At 39.8% G+C, this 19,315-nt stretch overlaps 4 protein-coding genes across 5 annotated transcripts; 2 read left to right on the top strand and 2 right to left on the bottom strand.

The window, feature by feature from the left end:
- Positions 1 to 269: 269 nt before the first annotated feature.
- On the bottom strand, positions 270 to 6,828 carry LOC135143583 (brefeldin A-inhibited guanine nucleotide-exchange protein 2-like). Of its 2 annotated transcripts, XM_064075475.1 has the most exons (33): positions 6,702 to 6,828; positions 6,512 to 6,599; positions 6,347 to 6,457; positions 6,100 to 6,276; positions 5,869 to 6,031; positions 5,673 to 5,815; positions 5,409 to 5,615; positions 5,259 to 5,347; positions 5,024 to 5,202; positions 4,764 to 4,969; positions 4,466 to 4,710; positions 4,218 to 4,414; positions 4,012 to 4,161; positions 3,801 to 3,954; positions 3,535 to 3,745; positions 3,340 to 3,474; positions 3,172 to 3,283; positions 2,971 to 3,116; positions 2,791 to 2,913; positions 2,514 to 2,723; positions 2,384 to 2,458; positions 2,265 to 2,325; positions 2,182 to 2,213; positions 2,056 to 2,117; positions 1,918 to 1,998; positions 1,737 to 1,866; positions 1,536 to 1,671; positions 1,324 to 1,488; positions 1,115 to 1,269; positions 927 to 1,056; positions 729 to 864; positions 540 to 666; positions 270 to 490 (listed from the first exon to the last, which is right to left on the bottom strand). In XM_064075475.1, exons 2-33 carry the CDS (start codon positions 6,536 to 6,538, stop codon positions 344 to 346), a joined length of 4,422 nt encoding a protein of 1,473 aa, XP_063931545.1. In that variant the 5' UTR covers positions 6,539 to 6,599; positions 6,702 to 6,828; the 3' UTR covers positions 270 to 343. The 2 variants fall into 2 exon arrangements, with proteins under 2 accessions (XP_063931545.1, XP_063931544.1); XM_064075474.1 differs by having other exon boundaries at positions 2,182 to 2,325.
- Positions 6,829 to 13,766: 6,938 nt separating this feature from the next.
- Positions 13,767 to 15,074, top strand: LOC135143550 (eukaryotic translation initiation factor 3 subunit L-like). Its single transcript, XM_064075426.1, has 7 exons — positions 13,767 to 13,811; positions 13,864 to 14,035; positions 14,089 to 14,162; positions 14,215 to 14,335; positions 14,394 to 14,516; positions 14,567 to 14,718; positions 14,769 to 15,074. The coding sequence occupies exons 1-7, from the start codon at positions 13,767 to 13,769 to the stop codon at positions 15,072 to 15,074; spliced, it is 993 nt and encodes a 330-aa protein (XP_063931496.1).
- On the top strand, positions 15,028 to 16,190 carry LOC135143576 (eukaryotic translation initiation factor 3 subunit L-like). Its single transcript, XM_064075465.1, has 8 exons — positions 15,028 to 15,155; positions 15,213 to 15,293; positions 15,344 to 15,477; positions 15,530 to 15,620; positions 15,674 to 15,777; positions 15,825 to 15,906; positions 15,958 to 16,029; positions 16,080 to 16,190. The coding sequence occupies exons 1-8, from the start codon at positions 15,138 to 15,140 to the stop codon at positions 16,188 to 16,190; spliced, it is 693 nt and encodes a 230-aa protein (XP_063931535.1). The 5' UTR covers positions 15,028 to 15,137.
- Positions 16,191 to 16,228: 38 nt separating this feature from the next.
- LOC135143577 (threonine aspartase 1-like) lies at positions 16,229 to 18,546 on the bottom strand (the record flags this gene model as incomplete). The annotated part of the gene is made up of 9 exons (XM_064075467.1): positions 16,229 to 16,458; positions 16,516 to 16,921; positions 16,980 to 17,014; positions 17,226 to 17,279; positions 17,339 to 17,433; positions 17,529 to 17,652; positions 18,031 to 18,112; positions 18,190 to 18,329; positions 18,441 to 18,546. Coding segments are annotated over 9 exons (1,272 nt in total), but the record flags the coding sequence as incomplete, so codon positions are not given.
- Between the last annotated feature and the right edge of the window lie 769 nt (positions 18,547 to 19,315).

Here is a 19,315-nt window from a genome sequence, read left to right as displayed (position 1 = left end):
TTTCCAAAAGACTTTATTGCAATATGCAAGAAAATATACCGCTTGCTATTTACTGCCTTTACCCATGTCTATCTCAACCACTTTGAGGAAGTCGCTGCTCTAAAACTGGTGGCCCATTTAAATACTATCTTTGCTCATTTTATACACTTTGTGGACGCATACTCTCTTTTGGACAGCAAGGACTACACAACTCTCGACAGCTACCGTTGCAAAATACTCAACTTGAAATAAAAGCTTTTGGTTACTTTACTAAAAGTAAAATAATTTCGGAATAAAAAGGGGGTAAGTAGGAATTTCTAAAGTTTGCTTAGACTAAACAACTTAGTTTAAGTGTAAGCCCAATTTAGAATGGCGCACCGCCAGTGCAAATATATTCTCGAGTTATACGAAGAAAAATTTCGCCCAACGCGCACCGCAGTGTTGAATTCTTAATTTCCAAGCACAAGAGAGAGACTAAAGGTCTGTAGTAGCGAGCTATGTGTGTTCGGAACTAAGAAATACATCAGTGACCGCAAGCTTCCCAGTAACGCAATATAAACCTTTTCACTGGGGGAGCGTAGAAGTCCCCTCAAAAGAAGAATAAGATTTCCTGTACTGGTACTTCGTGCGCGTTCGTTAGAAGTGCTCTGTTCTTCTATACACGTGTTTATGGCGTCAACAGCGATGCTATTATGAAAGTAGTAGCTCCTTTGTATCGAAAACTCCTAACGAATTGCGGGAAGAGTCACCTTATGAGCTGTTCTTCAGCAGAGCCCCAGACGTCCTGGCGAGAGTGATCCTCGTATATTCTAAGTAGAACCGCGATGTACACCCGCTGGGACAATTTTTCCTGCTTCAGGAGATGCGGAAGCTTCTTTAGACATCCTTATCTCGGCATATGAATTAGCTTTTCTATGCAACAAAGGGTTTTTACATAAACAGATCACCTGCTTTCAATAGAAGCTGGCGCTGTTGTAGGTTTGCGTTGAAAGATTCAGCAAAGTTGTGCGATTTCAGCAGAATTTGTAACAGTGCAGTTACATACTCAGTAGACAAATATTCGTAGGCGCTGCCCCTCTATATAAAGGAACCCTTAAAAAGTTTTGCAGCCTATCCAGCATGAAGACAACAGTACCGACGGGCACTCGGAACGGGAAGGAGCTTCGTTCGTGGGTAGGTCGAATCGCTGCGGAAGCAAGATATCTTCAACAGCATGGAGGAGCTCAAGCTGGACAACACACTTAACAAGAGCGCACTCCGATAGCGTGTGGCCGGCCCCTTCTGCTGTGGCTGCCAGTGAATTAGTTCAGGAAAAGCGCCGCTGTATGAATGTGACTAGGACACCTTCCGGAGGTCGGAAGTTCATAAGTTCGTGTGGCATTGTGGTCTCGAACATCGATATTATGCGCCTCACGATAAGTTCCCACATTGCAGGTTGTAGGGCCCCGCAGTTTCTGAGGACTAGCATAGACAGACACTGAACGGCGGAAGTGGCCAAGAGTCCACTCCCTTAGCGACCAGTAAGAGTAGATGATGATGGCGAACAGGCCTTTTACCCTTTTCGAGGCACCACTGCAAACGCTCCAGGAAACTTCCTAGTACTGGGGGTGCGAGAATGGCGAAGTGTTGAGTTATGGTTTCCATCATTGGAAACAACGCAACGGTGCATGTCGTCTCCACCCAAACTTTTTTCTATGATTCAGAGGCAAATTATAGCTGCAGGGATTTTCTTATGCAATCCTTGAGACAATGCAGACCTCGTCAAAAGCGGCCGGTAATCTCTGGTCGTCAAAGAGGCGGAAAAAAACGTGGAAGAGGTCTACCCAGTTTTGCTGAGTAAAGCAGTCGCCATAAGCGCGCAGCAGCTCGAAGGTTATATTCAACGCCCTAAAATTCTCGACTCAGCAGATCTTCAAAGTAAAAGGAAAAGGAAGTGACCTTGTTCGAAGGTCAATAGAGCAGCGCATTACTATTCTGTGGAGAGTTAGCATGAGTGGCAACCACCCGTCGATCCACGGACTGCCCGAGACAACTTCAAAGTTAATTTAGTAGTTATTGTATAGTAAAGTTGATTACGAGATTCTGTTATCCTTGCTCTTCTGATGCACCTCTAAAGCGTACGCTTGAATCATGGGCATCTTTGGACAATACCGGTTAGGCGACAGAAGGCCCATAAGAAAAAAAGCTAGGCCGATGCTTTACCGTCTCCATGCTTATTTTATCAAGGCCAGGGGCTACGCAGAACTCAAGAAGACAGTTTAGGTATTCTACGGCGGATGACTTACAGATGGCCGCTAAATGGTGCTGATGCACATGGCGAAATATGTCGAAAGCCGCAGAAACAAGCTATTGGAAATTGTAAGGTCGCCTATATCCCTAACGGAGTAACAAATAAGGCACGTGCATCGTGGTTGCGTTCCCATGCAGCCAATGAGAGGACGCAAAAGATGTTCTTCCAGCCAGACTTTAAGTTGTTAGCCTGCTGAGTACTTGGCTAAGTACAGCGTCAGTTGGTCGCGTATAAGAGAGCGTGCCTGTAATTGAACGAAGTGGGACATGCAACAGATAATCATGTCCCGTATTTTTTCCTCCTCGTTATTGGCCATGATATACTCAAAGGGCCGGAGAAAGTCCTTTTGGAAATGGAAGTGTGCGAACTCTCCCCTCTCAAGGAACTTCATGGATAATTGCCGCAGAGAATCCACGGCAAACAGGGCGATGGTTTGGTCCAGCATGCAGCCAGCCTGTGCAATTTGGTGTCTGTGAAAGGAAGGACTGCAAAAGGGTCACAGAAGTGGAGAGGTGGAGTGCCTTGTTGAAGTGGCTCCCCAACACAGTCCAGATTCGGGACCACTCCAGGCGAATGCGATCCATATTGTAGTGAGAGACCTCAACAATCTTCTGCAGCATGTACATCCGAGGCGGGCACGAGCTCTAAGAGTATGCGAAGGCATGGTGCCAAGAGGCGGACAGACGACTATCAGAACGAACCTGCAGCTCCTCCGCAGAGAGGGCACAGCACTGCCTTACAAACTCCAGAATGGCGTCTCCCGTCAGGTTTAAAGAATTCGAGAATATTCGTTCTACTGAGAATTGAATGGGCTGAATAACTGACTGCCAATGAAGCTCGTTTAAATCTTTAAATGAGCGTCACAAGTAGATACAACAAAACTAGAAGCCAAAACAACTCACCTTCTTCCTTTCCACTGGCGTGAGAGAAAAGTAAGTTTACCGACTTACCGCTGTGCTTGCGGGTCATTTGAGAGTTACTCGCACTGCGGCCGACCCTAAGTAACTTTTCCCTCTAAGGAAAAAGGGTAAGCGTGGAGAAAGCCGGATGACAGAGGCGCCTACACATACGGAATCGTGACTCTTGAAAAGACCGGGCTGCGCGCACTCAAGACGGGAGATGCACCAAAGGATATCGTACCACGAGGACTCCAAGAAGTTGGCCTCTCTATGCGCCACAGACAAGAGAGTAATCAGACACGCAAACTAAAAAAGGAGAACGCCGTGTGAAGTGCATAGCAACGCCTTTACAGTAGTGATGACGACCTGCTTTTCTTCCATTAGGGGAGTATCAGAAGACAGTAGAGTGGTAAACTTGGCAAGAGACGACACGCAGGCACCCCGCTCAAGTTCCATTCCAAAAAAACAACCAATGTGAATGGCGCTTTTAAAGCTTCCCAGGCATAGCTTCCAAGTGTTCTTATGCGCAGTAGTGCTCAGGGCTATGCTGATTGATGCTAGAAATACCGCCCACGTGCTGATAGAAACCAATTTTAGAAGGAGCATATCAAAGTGGTGGCTTCTTTAAGTACGCAGAAAACATGACTTTGACGTGTTCCACGCGAGTGGCTGTGATAAACTCGGAGGGAGCCTGAGACCGTTCCAGCAAAGTGTCACTAAGAGCCTCCAGAGCGCGCTCCATCTGTTTTCGATAAAGAAGATTCCGGGTCTTCTCATTGGTCAGTTCTAACACCGTAAATATAATAAAGTGTCGGTATGCAACCACAGGTGCGAAGGCAGTACCACTGGCCGAATAGGTAATGCGTGTGTCCAAGAAGCGGCCACCTTTTGTGCGAATTCCCTCCGCAGCGATACTGTCGTAGATGTTCTCGAGAAAGTCTCGCGGCAGATCTTTCTGGTCGTTGATGCCCCGGTTGTTTCTAACGAACTCATCTACAGTGGACGTGCACGTGGGGAAGTCGTGAGAAAGAGCGTGAAGGACAAGAAACCTTTAGTCATTTTTCTCTTGACATTCTTGTTATGCAAGTCGGTGGCCAGTATGATGACAGAAAAGGCCAAAACATAGGCAGTGTCCGCGTGCGCAAACACATCGCGATTGTTCTCATAATAACGAGCAGCAAACTTCTCCATCAATCGGTCTATTTTCTGAGCTTCTCCAGGAAGTCGAAAATTTCCAAGGAAATGTCTGAAAAGCAAGTTAAGAAAACGCTCAGAAACCGTTACGAGGCCAACACACCTCAACGCCGGCAAAAAATCCATGCCGGAGAAATCTAGCGAATCGACAAAAGCCAGCATGATTTCTCGGCAGTAGTCCTCGTGGTCTCCCAATAACTCTCCAATCATCGCTTTGTCAAGACGGTCCTCTCCAAGTAGAAAGCGCGCCACACTACAAGCGTCCTCTCCCAAGAGACCTTTGTTCTGCATAAGTCTGAGGCCCTCCTTCGGGCTGCTATTGAACTCTCTGATACACCGTTCGATGAGCTGCAGAAGGGAAAAGGTGTGAGGAAAAGCCCTCATCCGCAGTAAACAAGCACCTCTTTTGTCTTTCTCCTCGTCTCCATGCTTTCCAAGTCGTCTACAGTGAAGTGTTCGTGGTCGTCGTGCTTTTTGAGCGTACAAGGCGTAACAGCAGGCGCTGTCTCACTTACTGAAGTAACAGCGGTAGATTCGCTGTATTTTTCCTCACACAGTCTTATCCATTCGCTCATCGATCCCAAAATGGCTTTAAGACACGCCAAGCCTTTTAGATTTTGTTACAAACGAGATAGCCCAGTTAATCTCGAGTTATAAAAACCCGTAAATTTTAAATCTTTCTCTTCGCGGGGAGTCGCGCCCAGTTCAGAAGACTGACGCCCCTGCGCTAGTTTTCCCAAATCGCCAACAAGTCTGATGAAGATGTTGTCCATGGACAAGTCGCAATCGTAGTTTACGTGTAGATCGACGATCATTTGTGGATCGCCGCAAATACTCGCTCTATAGTCATCAAAAAGGTCCGTGCAGAGTTAAAATATAAGAAAAGGTCAACTTACAAGGCTTGTAGGATGAGCCATTTGTGGCGGAAGGACGATGTGGGCGACTCAAGAATTAAAAGAAAAACATTTTTGAAAATGATCTCGATCTTAAAAGAACTGTTATAAGTTGCAAGTGAAGAATAAAAGTAGTGACTGTGCGCAGTGAACCTGAGGCTTTAAAAATCGCCTAAAGTTGCCAAGAAGTAGCATGAAAATGGAGAGGGACAGCTTGAATATGAAAGTATTTTGAGAAGTGCCGTTTCTCAAAAGGGAAATGCATAGGTGTTTTTTAATCGAGTCGACAAAAGGCGGAAAGATGCTCAATGCTGGCGTGCAGTGTCCCAACGCTACCAATAGCAGTTCGAGAGACAAAATCTAGAAAGGAATGAAAAAGAATGAGGGGCTGCTTGACTTTAAGAAGCTGTATGCGACTTTGCCGTGTGGTTGCTGCATCTTCGCCTCTGAACCGGTCCACTGCGCGTCTTGAACGTGGTTGAACGAGAGGAGACAAAGCAGACGAAAAACAAGCAATGCATTAAGGGTGGTCTGATCTACGGGACCGCGACATTGAAGCTCTGGAAGGCGGCAAACTTTCAGATCAGTAACAATGCGGAAGCAGGTGCACAACCTTGCTCCCACTGCGAAAGGCAAGCCAGTATACTGAATCCAGAACTACCAGACGGCGCCGGTGATGGGCTACTGGCTCCCGCCTCCTCTGGTATCTCCCCGGCATCGGCGTTCAGATCCTTAAGTTCGGAGGACGTGGGAATCTTAGACTCCACCAGCTTATCCTTTTCTTAACAATCATGAAACAGTAGCAAGTAAGTGCAGAGGACAATTAAGAGAGAAAAAAGATCACCTCTATTTTCACTTTGTCTAAAAGGGAGCTGAGAATTTGGGTTAAAGTTGCCTTCGCTGCTGTTTGAACGCTGGCACTTTTAGAGGCCACGAAAATATCAAAGCAAGTTTGAAAAGCCCTTAGCACAGAGCCAGAAGTAAGTTGGCTTTGAGCACAAGTAACGGCTGTCAATAAGGCCTTTCAAAATGAAGATAGTAAGGCAAAGAGAAATAAATATTATTATAGAAAAAGGTTTATAGCAAAAAACCTTTACAACTTGTAGCGACAAGGGCTCAGTCCGCTCTTCGAGCCAGCAGTCGCAAATGGTGTAAACGACGTCTTCAGTAGGAATTAAAGAAGAGTTCCAGGCAAAAATTTTCTATAAGATAAAAATAATTTGTTTTGCAAGGTGTAAATAGAATAACGTAAACACTTGAAGGCAATCCAAGGCCTCCACCATTACACTTGGAATTTTACAGTGACAAAGGAGTTGAAATATTTTAAAATCATATTGACTGGCCCTTTTTTTATAGGTAAGGTAAAGTAAGACCGTGAGATAGGCTTTAAATGCAAAAAAAAAGGTACTTGCTCAGAAAAAGTGACTACTGTCCGGAAAAACATACCTACAATCAGTGGATTCTAAATTCTTTATAAAATTGTCGCAGGACGCTTTTATTTCTGTAGAAACAGAATATTTGTATTCTTTACTTGATATAATTTTCTGTAATGACTTTTTAGTAAATGTCAAGAGGGCGTCATTAGAAGGGCCGCAATATGATGGAGTGTCATGGCCATCCATTACCAGCGTCGACATAAAAATTGAAAGTCAAGTCTGAATCATTCATTCCCTGCTCCCCTCTAGACAGCCCCTGTTGGTCAATATTTGTTGCAATTTTTTAATTTGCTTTTCTTGTCGCTCGGTCGAATACTTCGAGCTCCTATCAAAAGTTGTCGCCTATCCAGATTATTTAGGCGTGGCCATCCGCCGCAGTACCAGTCACGCTGCTGGCTGTATAATTTAGATTGGACGAAATAGTGCTTTTGGGCGGATGCGCGTCTCCTATTTTTTTATTCCTACTATATTTATTATTTATTTACCTTATGAATCTGATAGGATACAGACCAGGCGGGCCCCTTACTTTCGGGTCCTGAGATGCTAATTAACCCCTTATTTACTGTTATTAAAGTGATGCCATAAGTTAGGATTAGACCCTGTAGATATATTTGATAGGTTCTGTTTTTTCTAATTGCTGAACAATTTGTATTATATTAATATATATATGATATATTCTTTTTCTAATTTATCTTAAATATGATATAAATAATTTTATATAATATAAGCATGGGAGGACTATAAACAGTTTTTTGTAATACATATAGTAGCTTAAGCAAAAAAAGGTCTATTAATAAAAAGGAAATGAAGTTTAATACCTGACCAATTTTTTTTAACCATTTAAATATTAGTTACTAAACATGAGTTCTAGATTTACTTTAAGCAATAATTTTAGATATTTTAATAAAACATTCACAAGACCTGCGTCGTTTTCATAATACTCAAACTAGAGGACGCGTTAGGTCAGTCTAACACTAGCACGTAGTTCCTCACCAATCTCGACCTAATTACCGTGGATGCTGTAACAGTAAACGTTGTGGTGTTTATAATATTCAAATTATATCAGCTACTTAAAAAGTTTTTGGTTACAAATAAAAATTTTAAATTTAATGTGCAATTTGAACTAATTTTACCCTCTGTTAATTTATACGGTCTTTAAATTTAGGTAAACAATATGGATTAGTCGCCGTAATGAATATTTAATTTTTATCGTTAACGCTTGTTGCTCAAAAAGGTTAGCTAACCGCAAAGTAATTACAATTGCTCTTCACATCGCGTTAATCTTCGCTGTTACGTAGTCCACGTGAAACCGCCAAGGCGACTAATTACCATAATAACCGCCAAATATCTTTCTTGGAATCAACAAGGGGAGTGTTGCTACCTAGGAATCTACAAAATTTTAAAAATCTCTGGTGCAAGGACTAATTTAACAATACAGCACTAGCGTTCTGATTTATATTTTTTTGTTTATTAGGTTAAAAAATTCTAAAGTTCAAAGTAAAGTATTCCAAGCAAAGCCTAATTAAGGTGCGAATCTAACATGACGGCTGCAGTCTACCCAAATTATACCCTGCATATACTGTTTAAATATTACATTATCTTTATAAACGAGCTAAATTAAGTTGCCTTGTGGGTTTCGACTCATCTCGACTCTGTTACAAAATTTTAATCAAACTTCGCTTATAATCCTATACAGCAGCGAAGTTTTTCCTGCCGAATGTGTCGTTTTTCTTGAGATGAATCTGTTCATAGGCAGGACAATAACGGAGCCTTGTACGTACCTTACAGACGTCCTACGATAGTCAACGCAGGTAGAGAAGTTAAGTAGAAGTAACTGCTTCAGAAACAGAGACTTGACTCCTGCGATGAACATTCCCTATATGCCGACCTTACTTTTAGCATAATGGACATGTAAAACGAACGTTGAGGATAAAATCATTAGTGGGAAAAACGCATCAGAGATGGCAATGACTTGTGCTAAACTAAACTTTTTATATTTGAAAATATTGGCACCGTCCGAATAACTCAAGCCTTTACCCCAAAAGCACGCGACATAGCAACGCCAAGGACTTTTAATGAAATAATGAATAGGCACTACAAGTTAGATTAATTTAAGCTATTAATCAGGAATTCTTTTATCATTCCAAAAATTATACTTGGATTCCCTCCGTACTGCTAAAAGGTAGAAAAAGGGTTCGGTAGCAAGTCGTTCTTTAAAGTTGGAAGCATTATATTATTTATCATAAACAGCTGGGAAGTTTTAACCTAAAATCGTACAGCGATGGTGATTAAATAAATTTTAAGCAAACTAGATGCAGTACAAGGACAACGTCTTTCTGCCACATAATTCACCGGTGACTTAAAGTCAGTTTTACAGAAGACCAAATCTCTGCTTGTCTACAATAGAAATAGAGCTCATGGTCAGAGGCTAAATGGTTAAAGTTCTTATAAAAAGAGGTCGTAGGCTCAAATGACGCTGTCGATCTTTGTAAATAACCAACCTGCAATTCGGGTTTGTAATAACAGCATCGTTAAAACAATACATAACAGGCTGACATTCGTTATTTTCGGGGTGTTAATAATAGCTACCATTAAACAAATAAATGCTACTATATAACTTTCAGATTGGTGATCAATCTTGTGTCCTAAGACAGGAGCAATACTAGTATACATATTTCTCGTGAAGCTTAATTAAATTTAATTTCGCACATTTTTTAAAATATAAATGTCCTAAACATTTTTTTGAAATTATGTAACAACTTTGGAATATTCATCAGATGGTAATAATATTCTAAATTTGTGAAGAGGGAGGGGGGATGTTAAATGCTTAAATTACAAAGACATCGCCAGCCTTTATGTAACCCGAGAGGCCTTATATTCTCAAGGGGGCTGACCTCCTCAACTCTCTCCATAATGGGAGAATTTAGATCAACCCTTTAACGTACAAAGCTCTGGGGCTTAAAATAGATTTGTTTTATTTTGCGAGATCACTTCCTATGTTGAACTATACTATAAAGACCAATATTTGTTTTCTAAATTGGGTTCTATATGTTAAGAATTTAATCACCTTACAGCACAAATTTAAAATTAGAATTATTAAGGGTAACTATTAGGTACCTTCATAATCTATTTGCTACAATATGTATGGTATATATACATATATTTTTTTAATAGAATACGTGGGTGGTTTTCGTCCGTCTTTCCACCTTCTTCCCTTCTTTCTTTTTCAGTTTTTACCGCGTCTTTAGTGTTTTAGTTTTAGGTTGGCCTGGAGGACCAGCGATATTATAAGGGTTAGGGTTTAAGTCTAAGTCTAGAGGGGTGGAAAAAAGACTAAAACGTCTAGAGAGCGTTATAGCTGAAGATATTAAATAGCTTAGTAATCCAGAGGACAACTAAGTAAACACTAAGTTTACTAGTTATACTAAATATTATAAACGGATTTAGGAAACTTATTTAAACACTATGTATTGGTATTTAAAAAAAAAACAGAAAACAAATGTTTACTTACCTAGCTAACCAAAAATAAACTTGTTACATCCAGAATGAAAACATTTTTGTTCAATAAAAAGATAGCGTAACAAATTCTCATCTTAAAGTTCACGGGTAACACTAATTTACCAATTTTTTATATTTTGTTTTTGGTGCCTAATCCGTTAAAACATGGTATCAAACTTACCATTGTTACAGGGACCGAGTTAGTCGTTTAGGGCTAATTTCCATAGACCTACTCTTGAGAATTGAACCTAGGGGACATGTGGTAAACATAGTACCAGTAACCTCTAAGGGGTTAAGCAGTTTAAGTTATGGCTGATATAACGACTGTAGCCCAATTTTCTCGTTTTGCACCTTTCCCCTTAAGCACACGTTTTTTTTTTTTCATTACAAAGTCGTTTTAGTTAAAGTAGTATAAAAATTATCTCACAGATTAAGAGTTTGATTGCTCGTGTTCGTATTCTGCCAACCTCCCTCCCCCTCCAAGAAAAACCTGTTTTACCAGAGTGGAGATAATTTTGTAATGAAAATGAAATTACTTAACAGGGTGAGGGGGTACGTTAGAACTAGTTACTTTAAGCAATGATTCCTGTCCCTTATGGTGGGTGTCCACTTTTTGGCCTGGTGGGAAATCTATAAGGTGCCGGTGCTATAGGGGTTCTTTTAAGTACTATAGAACGCCTTGTTTTTCACTGCTCAAGTTATAAAACCATCAAAGAAACCATTCTTCATGTGCAGCGCAAAGAGTAAGGGAAAAAATAGAATTTCTTTTGAACTTCCCTAAACGAAATGTCTGAGCTACATGTATACATCGTCCGCTTACTTACTGAGGGTGTGATCGTTCAAATAAGATTAAGCAAATAATAAAGGTTATGGAGAGCGGCTAGAGAGGATAGTATGTAAAACAATTCTATCAAGAAGGCGTCAGTAATCTTTTAGAAATTATAGGAAAGGAGCTGCTGTTTCGTTATATATTCGTGGCGAAGTGAGCTGCCTTGTTTAGCTTGTCGATATTATCTGCCGATATTATCTGCCGTCATTCAATTAATAAGCGCGCTTGTCACAGCGTCATCATTGATGTCATCAGTGTCACCGCCTTCCATCACGTCCCGAGATTAACGCTGCAGTACAGCTCATGCAACACCATTGATGGCACTGAATAGAGCAAATTATTCAAAAATGGCTGTTATGCTAACAATTGTCTTATGCTGGTCGGTGTGGAGCCAATTGCATATAGTTAAAATAGAAAAAAATAAATTTTAAACTCTTAAATAAAAATAGAAGCTAAGTTCTTCTCAGCAAGCTACCAGAGAGAATTAATGGAAGTATATACCAAAAAAGTTTTTTGTAATTTTCAGCTAAGTATGCGCTTTTTAAATTATTAAGGTGGCCCATAACATATATCAAAAAAGCTAAGTTTTACAAACAAGCTTCATTCTTGAGATATGAACATCCTTTAAGACAATGAACTCATTCTTTCGGAAACCTCAAAAAATTTTAAAAGCTAAAGCCCTCCCTTTCTATAGCTTGCCCTCGTCAGTGCAGTAATAAAATACGCTGTTCTTTTTTTCAAATGAATTTATAAAGTATTGGCGGAATGCCTTTACTGAAGAGCAGAAATGTATTTGGTTGATACAACGTACTAATTGAATTAAACAAAAAAGTCCATATCCTTAATATAAAAAAGATACTCGGTGATTAATGCAGTGGTGTTTAAAACTTTAATTTAAAAATCATACTTTTAACAAATTTTTGTTAAACTACCCAGAGCCATGCACCTCCATACAAGAGACAAGCTTCTGCCAGCCCACTTCAAACGTGGGTTACCCTTTACGCCGATAGTAGGATTCAATCGTCGTCAAAGTAACTTATTTTACTACGTCAGCATTGCTAGCTGTTGTCGTCATTAGACCTCTTCATTAATGCAACGAAAAGAGCAAGGCGCTTTTCATAACAAAGAAACGCCTTTCGCTGCCGTGGTCCTAGGTGAAATACCTGGGGGTTGAAATATATTTTTTTCCGTATGAAACAATATTAACTGCATTCAAAAATTAGTTCTTTATCCACTTTAAATTTAGACACAACAGCCACTGTCTCTTAATGGAGCAGTAGAGCTCTTTTAATTATCAGCCTTCACCACTCTGGACAGTAAATCGAGTACCTTATTTTAGCTCCAGGTAAACAAAGAAACGTCCTTGAAAACGAATCTAAAACCTGATTCAATCTATTTACTCTTTCGCCTCTTACAAGGTCAATCAAAAATCATTTTAGAATAACCCCAGTGAGCCTTTGTGGTCAATTCCAACTATTAATTAATTTCCGCTCATTTTATGAAATCCAGTAATTAGGCTATTGCTAAAGATTCTAAAATGAGTTGGTACTACTTTAATGCTTTTGAGCATTAAATTTGGAATTAACAGAGGATCATTGGACACTTGTAATTGAAATGCTATAAAAGGGTTCCACCCGTCCTATTGCCAAATAGATCTGTTTGCAAGAATAAGTCTTGTTGACTTTTACTTGTTCTACGCATATTCTTAATGCAAGCATTTTTTAAACATTCTCTCATGTTTCTCTTGTCCTTCTCGCCATATAAATTAAGCGTTTTTTTATGGCTTACTCAACGGTTTCATTAAAAGGCGTAGTTCTAGGGCGTAAAAACGCGCTATGGGGCAACTCAGTGTCTAACAGCTTCTCACACCTTGCTTTGTATTAGTTTGCGCTTCAACTTATCCTTAATATGTGTATGTTCCAAACGGGACGAGATTCAACCTTCAACTCTACTTTAAATGGTCCAGTTTCATATGCTACTTCCGGGCAAAATCCCATTTCAGTCCATATAAGTGCTACTACTAAACTTTTGATCTTTTCATTCGTTACACTAACATTTCAAATACGATATATATCTTCCCACATCTGTTACCTTAATTTGATCCTTTTCTCAAAATCGAAATCCTTAAAGTAGAGTTTGTCACTTTTTTTTATAAAATTTGACTAACTTAATTAATTCCCGTTGGCCACAAAACTTTTCAACTACTTACTTTCCCAGATCACATTTCTTTCCATGCTACCCTATATCACACTTTTCATGCTCAGAACTTTCTAATCTATCGCTGACCTCGCTATTTACACCCTTAGGAATGTCATTCAAAGTGCAATTCTCCACACTCATAAACTTATAAAACTTCTCATAATCTTTCCTCCATGGTAAAATATCAATTCTCAATAACTTCATGTCTCACTATATCCAAAACCAGGCTCATTTATATTGTAAAGATCTATCGAAAATAACTGCGTGATATGACTCAAGACAGATATACTTGCTACAAATACAAGCTGAGGGAATCTTTATCGCATTACTCCAGACTTCTCTGAAGAGTTGATAGCAAGAAGGCTAATAATTATCGTTTACTTTAGATTTTTTATAATCTTTTTGTGAGAAGAAGTATAAACTCTAACCCAATATAGATTTTAAACACGAAATTATAGTTTTGTTCAATAAAGCTAATATAAGACTGTGTCCATAGTAAGTGGACGGCCTTAAGAGGGGGCAAACAATTTCTGAGGTTTCGAGTCCTAAATGTCAAGTAGAAACCTCATTGCTAGTATCCCCGTGGTAACAAGGGTAAAGCCGATTTATGCGATTCATCCCACTAAATGCGTTTCACATTTATTAGTTATATTGTCCAAAAGGATTAGCCATGGATCTGATAAAAAACTCTGATACAGATGATCCAAGCACTAACTCTAATTATGAGTTATTAAATTCTGCTTATGTCTGGCAGAATGGTAACGTCACCAACGTTGAAGAGGATCTAGAAAAAGGAGGCTCTGGTTATAAGTCAGAAGGTACCATTGTTACATTTCATTTATTGGAGAATACGAGAATATTACGCATATAGAGTTTTCAGATCAGTCTACTATGAATTTTCTTTTTTTTTTTTATGACGCTTTTAAGGCTGAGGGTGATGAGCAAGTACACAAAGTTTTTTTTTAATGATATAACATAAATAATTTTCCTAACCTAGATAAATTTGTTTTTACAAATTTACGAAGAGTATAACGAACTCTCTCAAACTTATTTTAAACAATCACGTTGGCCAGCTCCGGAAGTTGTTTCTCACTACTTTAGCAACCAGGATTCTCACCGTATACTTGAATACAAGTTTTTCTAATAACTATTTCTATTATTTTTATAATCCTATAGATCTTTTTCTTGTCTTATATAAAGAATTGTACTACCGTCATATCCATACCAGCTTCGAGCCGACTTTCCAAGAGAGACTATCAAGCTTTGAAAACTATTGCAACTTTTTTCACTGCATCCTATGTATAGATTTGTGCATTGACGCATTGAATATTTTCAATTGTTTTTTCTAGCTAGTAAAGAGGCTATTAAACTTGAGCTTCCCCACGCATGGCTTTGGGATATAATTGATGAGTTTCTATATCAATTTCGGTCTTTTTCACGACGCTCTAAAGAGTTGAACTTGGATCAAGATGGCACTACATGCACTTCCTTAAGTCCACAAGTATGGGTTCTACTTTTCGACTTAATAGTTATCTTCTAATTTTATTGTAGCAGTGGAACGTGCATATTGTGCTGAATGTGTTACACTCTCTTGTGGAGAAGTCGAATATAAACGCTCAACTCCAAGCTTATAGGGAAGGTCAGGATCACCAGCACGTTGAGGCCGTAGCGGGTGGGTGCGGATCGTTGATGCTTTACAAGATGCTGGGCTATTTCTCACTAATCGGGCTTTGCCGCGTCCATTGTCTTCTCGGAGACTACCATCAGGCCCTGAATTTGCTCGAGAACGTCGAAATCAACCGCAAGATCTCCGCAATTAATTCTCTTCTAGTTTTAAGCTTACAGCTGTCTTCGTAGGTGGTCAGTGCGGTGCCTGCTTGTCAAGTATCCTCGTGCTACCACGTGGGCTTTGCTTATCTGATGTTGGGGCGATATCAGGCCCGTTTTTCTTGCGATCTTTTTCTTTCGTTATAAAAGTCCTTTTTTTCCCAATAGGACTCTATACGGATGTTTTCGAATGTTCTTCAGTATATCCTGCGCACCAAGCCTTACAGTCGCTCGCAGCAGCATGGGCAGGTGGCCCTGTCTTCGGGCTTACTTTTTATTTTTTTCTTTTTCTCTATTAGTTGTTCAAAAAGACGAGCCAGCTGCATCAGCTACTGGCCATTGCCGTGTCCCTTCAACCGCAGCGCATTGACGAGCAACTCCACGGCGCCCTCCGGGAGACTTTAGGCGAGAAGTTGCTCAAGCTACAGAAGGGGTATCCTTTCATCGGGGAAGCGTCTCATTTCTCACTCATGTCTTATTTCTAGCGATTTAGAAACTTATCAGGATATGTTTTTGTTTTCCTGTCCCAAGTTCATTCCCGTGGGCAATCCCACTTCTGCCGATCCTCAGTTGGATGTATGCTAACAGTGCCTACCCTCAATCCTGCTTGTAACTTTTTCGTGCGGCAGCCACAAAGATCACAAGTTGAACTTTTTATGGATAAAGTTCACCAACAGCTACTGCTCAACACGCTTAAGAGCTATCTGCGCCTATACGCCTCTATGCCCGTTAGGTATAACCAGTATTATAAATTCTCCAACCTTCTGTAACAAACTCTAGAAAACTGGCCTCCTTTATGAAAACGGACGAGCCCACCATTCGATCTTATCTTCTCGCTTTTAAGCGCAAAAGCCAATCATTGGTGCAATTATAGCTTTATAAGTTGTTCGGTTGTAAATGCGGCTTTCTGCAGGTATGGAGCGAGGGACCCCCGCTGACCGGCACGCTCGTTAATAATTCTGGCATCGACTTTTATATAAACGAAGTAATGCTTTAGAAGTTGTTATTGCTTAAGATTTTTACTTATAGACGCAGGACATGGTTCATGTGGCCGCAACAAAAATGGAGAGGCGCTACGGTCAGTATTTTGTTCGTCAGATAGTTAAGTTCAACGGCTTAAACGAAACGCTTTCAAAAATACAGTGATCATCGTAAAACTATTAAAGTAGTTATTGATTAGTTTATTATGGCTTTAGCGTATCGCGCCTTGTGAATGTGCCTCCTATAAGGAACGAGTTACCCACCTGGCTGCTTTTAGGCAGACGAGATACTAATGCCTTGAATATAAGCATTAGAACACTAAAAGGAGCGCAGCGCATTAAGTACGTATAGAGTACAGTGGGCTTGCAGTCGCCCTCCCGGAAGTATCCCACTGCAAAACTCGCCGATGTGTGCCCCCACGCTATTTCAATGCCTCTTACAACCAGCGCATTAGCACAAGATACCGGCCAGAGAAAAAACGACGGCTCACCATTGACATATTCGTGCAAAACCACCAATCCGCACAGCCTTTGCGGAATGTGGCTTAGCCAGGGGTGGTCCAGGAAATCCTGGAGTGTGACCCTGAGCGAATCATAAAGGCCGCCCTTACGACCGTCTGAACTATTCAAAAATGCGCTGGAGCAGCACTTTTCAGCTAGTCTAGTCTTCATAACATGCTCGCCGCATCCTGACACGCTGCAGGCGGCGCTCTCCTTTGCAGCGTTTGATTGGCTGGCCAAGTTCAGCGCGTAGCAGCCGCAGCCAAACATGGCTGCTTCGCCCACGCGGCCCGGCCTCTTTAGGAGAATGCCCCCGGACGAAACCCCCGCAGAGACGTTTCCGTTCCTGTCTCGGCATATCACGCCGACGGTGTCCATCATGACATCGAGCTCGTTCTGCCCATAAATCGCAGCTTCCGTTATTGTAAGAGTTATACCTTTTGAATCTAGGAACCTCTGCGAGACTGTCTGGTTCCTCCAATGGACAATCTGCTTCGTTATGTCAAGGAGTTAAGTATAAGGTTTTTAATTTGGTGCTTGTCAGAAGAAGAACTGCCTTTTAAAATTTGTCTCTAGAAATAAAGGCCCTGATACTTCTCTCGATATCCAACATTACCAAGATGTGTAGATTTGCGGTAAACACACGCCATGGAGGTAATGTTGGTGGTGCTTAAATTATAAAAGAGATGTTTATAGGAACCTGCTTTGCCAGAAAGTAGAGAGAGGCAATTTTTATGTTTCAACCTCGACGTTTCTACGGGTAAATACAAGACTAGTTTTTCGAAATCTTATAAGCTTATACTGCAAACGGACCGGTTACAAGATATTCCCCAAGCTCCTCTTCGTTGCAAGGCTCGCCTAATCCCCTATCCCGTGCATACATCCATGCAGCTCTCCCGCATAAAAGCCTAAAAATTTTAATAAGAATTTAACAAACATACTAGAAGTGTATTGTAAGTCGCTGTAGAATACTACAATCTAAATCAAAGATTCAGCTATGGACATTGGCGGTATCAGGCCAAAGTTTAATAGCCCCTTTCTCTCTTCTAGCATCAAGTCGTATGCAACGCAAATTGGATTTTTCACACCAGGCAAACAGCCCACAGCTCCAAAAGCCCCGCTTTTACCTTGTGAAAAGTCGGTGCAAAATAGTGAAAACGCACACACACACATATATATATATATACATTTATTATTATATAATAAAGGTATTAACAAATATAATTATACATAGTTTACTAGATTACGAAAAAACGAATCAAATTGACTGATAAGCTTTTTAAAAATGTTGAACCGAAGATAACCACGCATATGAAAAAAACAATTAAAAAGAGAAATTAAAACAGCCTGAAACATTATTAAGGTTTATTTCTTAATTACAAGCATGGTTAAAATATTTTTGTAAGGGTATATAGATAAAAATAAAACATATCATATAATTTTTCAGTGTTGGTTCTTTTTTACCTTTTTGTTACAAAGTAATAATAGTAAAACTACTTATGTACCTTCCATTATACTAGCATCGCATTCTACGTGTCCGCTCATATTTAAGTTGCTTCCAGTCCCTGCATTTAAATATTTTGTATCCTATAAAAAATAAGCTCAGACTAGATGCACTGCAAAAGTTTATAGAAAATAAGAAGGCAGATCTCCTCTCTATTCACCTCTAAGCAAGCGATAACTTCTTTGACCACTTCACTACTTTGAGCATTCTTATCTAAAATTAATCTCCAGCCTAGTAAACAGGCACTTTTACAACACTTTCGATAAAGATATTCGTTGCTAGGGTGACAAAACCCTGCACCTATAAATTTTTTGAGGTATATAGAAAGGTAAATAAGAGCAGAACTATAACAAAGACTTAACACTAAGAAAAGTAATTACTTAAAGTTAAACTAACGAAACAAATGTATACCTGTATGTACTACAACGCAAGCCAACTTCGCGACTATGCTGAAAAGCAACAGCTTGTATGATGGCAGAAGTATTAAAAGTTTGTATAAAGATTGGAAGTGTGAGGCTTAGCCACAAAGGGGCAAGAAAGAGAGCTACGTGCGAAACTCAGCTCTCATGTTCGCTCTTTAGCAATTGAGTGTTTAATTTCTTTGAAATTTCTTATATTTTGCTTACTGTTTTCTATACAGTGTTATTACGAACTTGAATGCGCTACCCACTACTTACTGCCTTCAAAGGCCCCTGCTTTTAATCGGTAACTGTCCGTAAACAGTACACTAAGTTTTAAAATGCAACTATTATATAGATATCTAAGATAATTTTTTTATTAATTACTGTTTAACTCTATAATGCATAGTCTTTAAACTAAAAAAATTGTAGATTTAAAGTGCTTAAGTTGTTTTCATAAACATGCACAACTATAATATTTATAAGAAAGTTAGCCAACGCTCACTGGAATTAGCATATATATTAGGATCTTTGCCCTTAAAACAAAAGGTTTTACCAACTAATCTGCGTTAGCAAGAGGTTCTTCCTATCCTGAAGTTTAAATTCGCTTCCTAGTTGGTTACAATTAAGAACCTCTTACTAATTTTTTGTGCTTGCTTCACAATTGGTAAAAATAAAAAACTTGGCGAACAGAAATATATAGACTTTCATTTCGATATCTTATTACAGCGTAAGACCGGAATAGCTTTATCGCGGCTAAATATTTTTTTTTTTTTTTAACAAACTAATTAAGGGAAAATATGACGATAAAATTAATTTTTTTAATTTTTGTACTCAGTTCCTGCCTCTCTCACTCTGAAAGATTTTTTAATATGGATACGCCCTGTG

This window comes from Zophobas morio, unplaced genomic scaffold, assembly GCF_036711695.1.
Source record: "Zophobas morio isolate AGI-343-1 ecotype UQ-CSIRO unplaced genomic scaffold, CSIRO_AGI_Zmor_V1 ptg000064l, whole genome shotgun sequence".
NCBI lineage: Eukaryota > Metazoa > Arthropoda > Insecta > Coleoptera > Tenebrionidae > Zophobas > Zophobas morio.
This window is presented reverse-complemented; position numbering and strand designations above follow the sequence as displayed.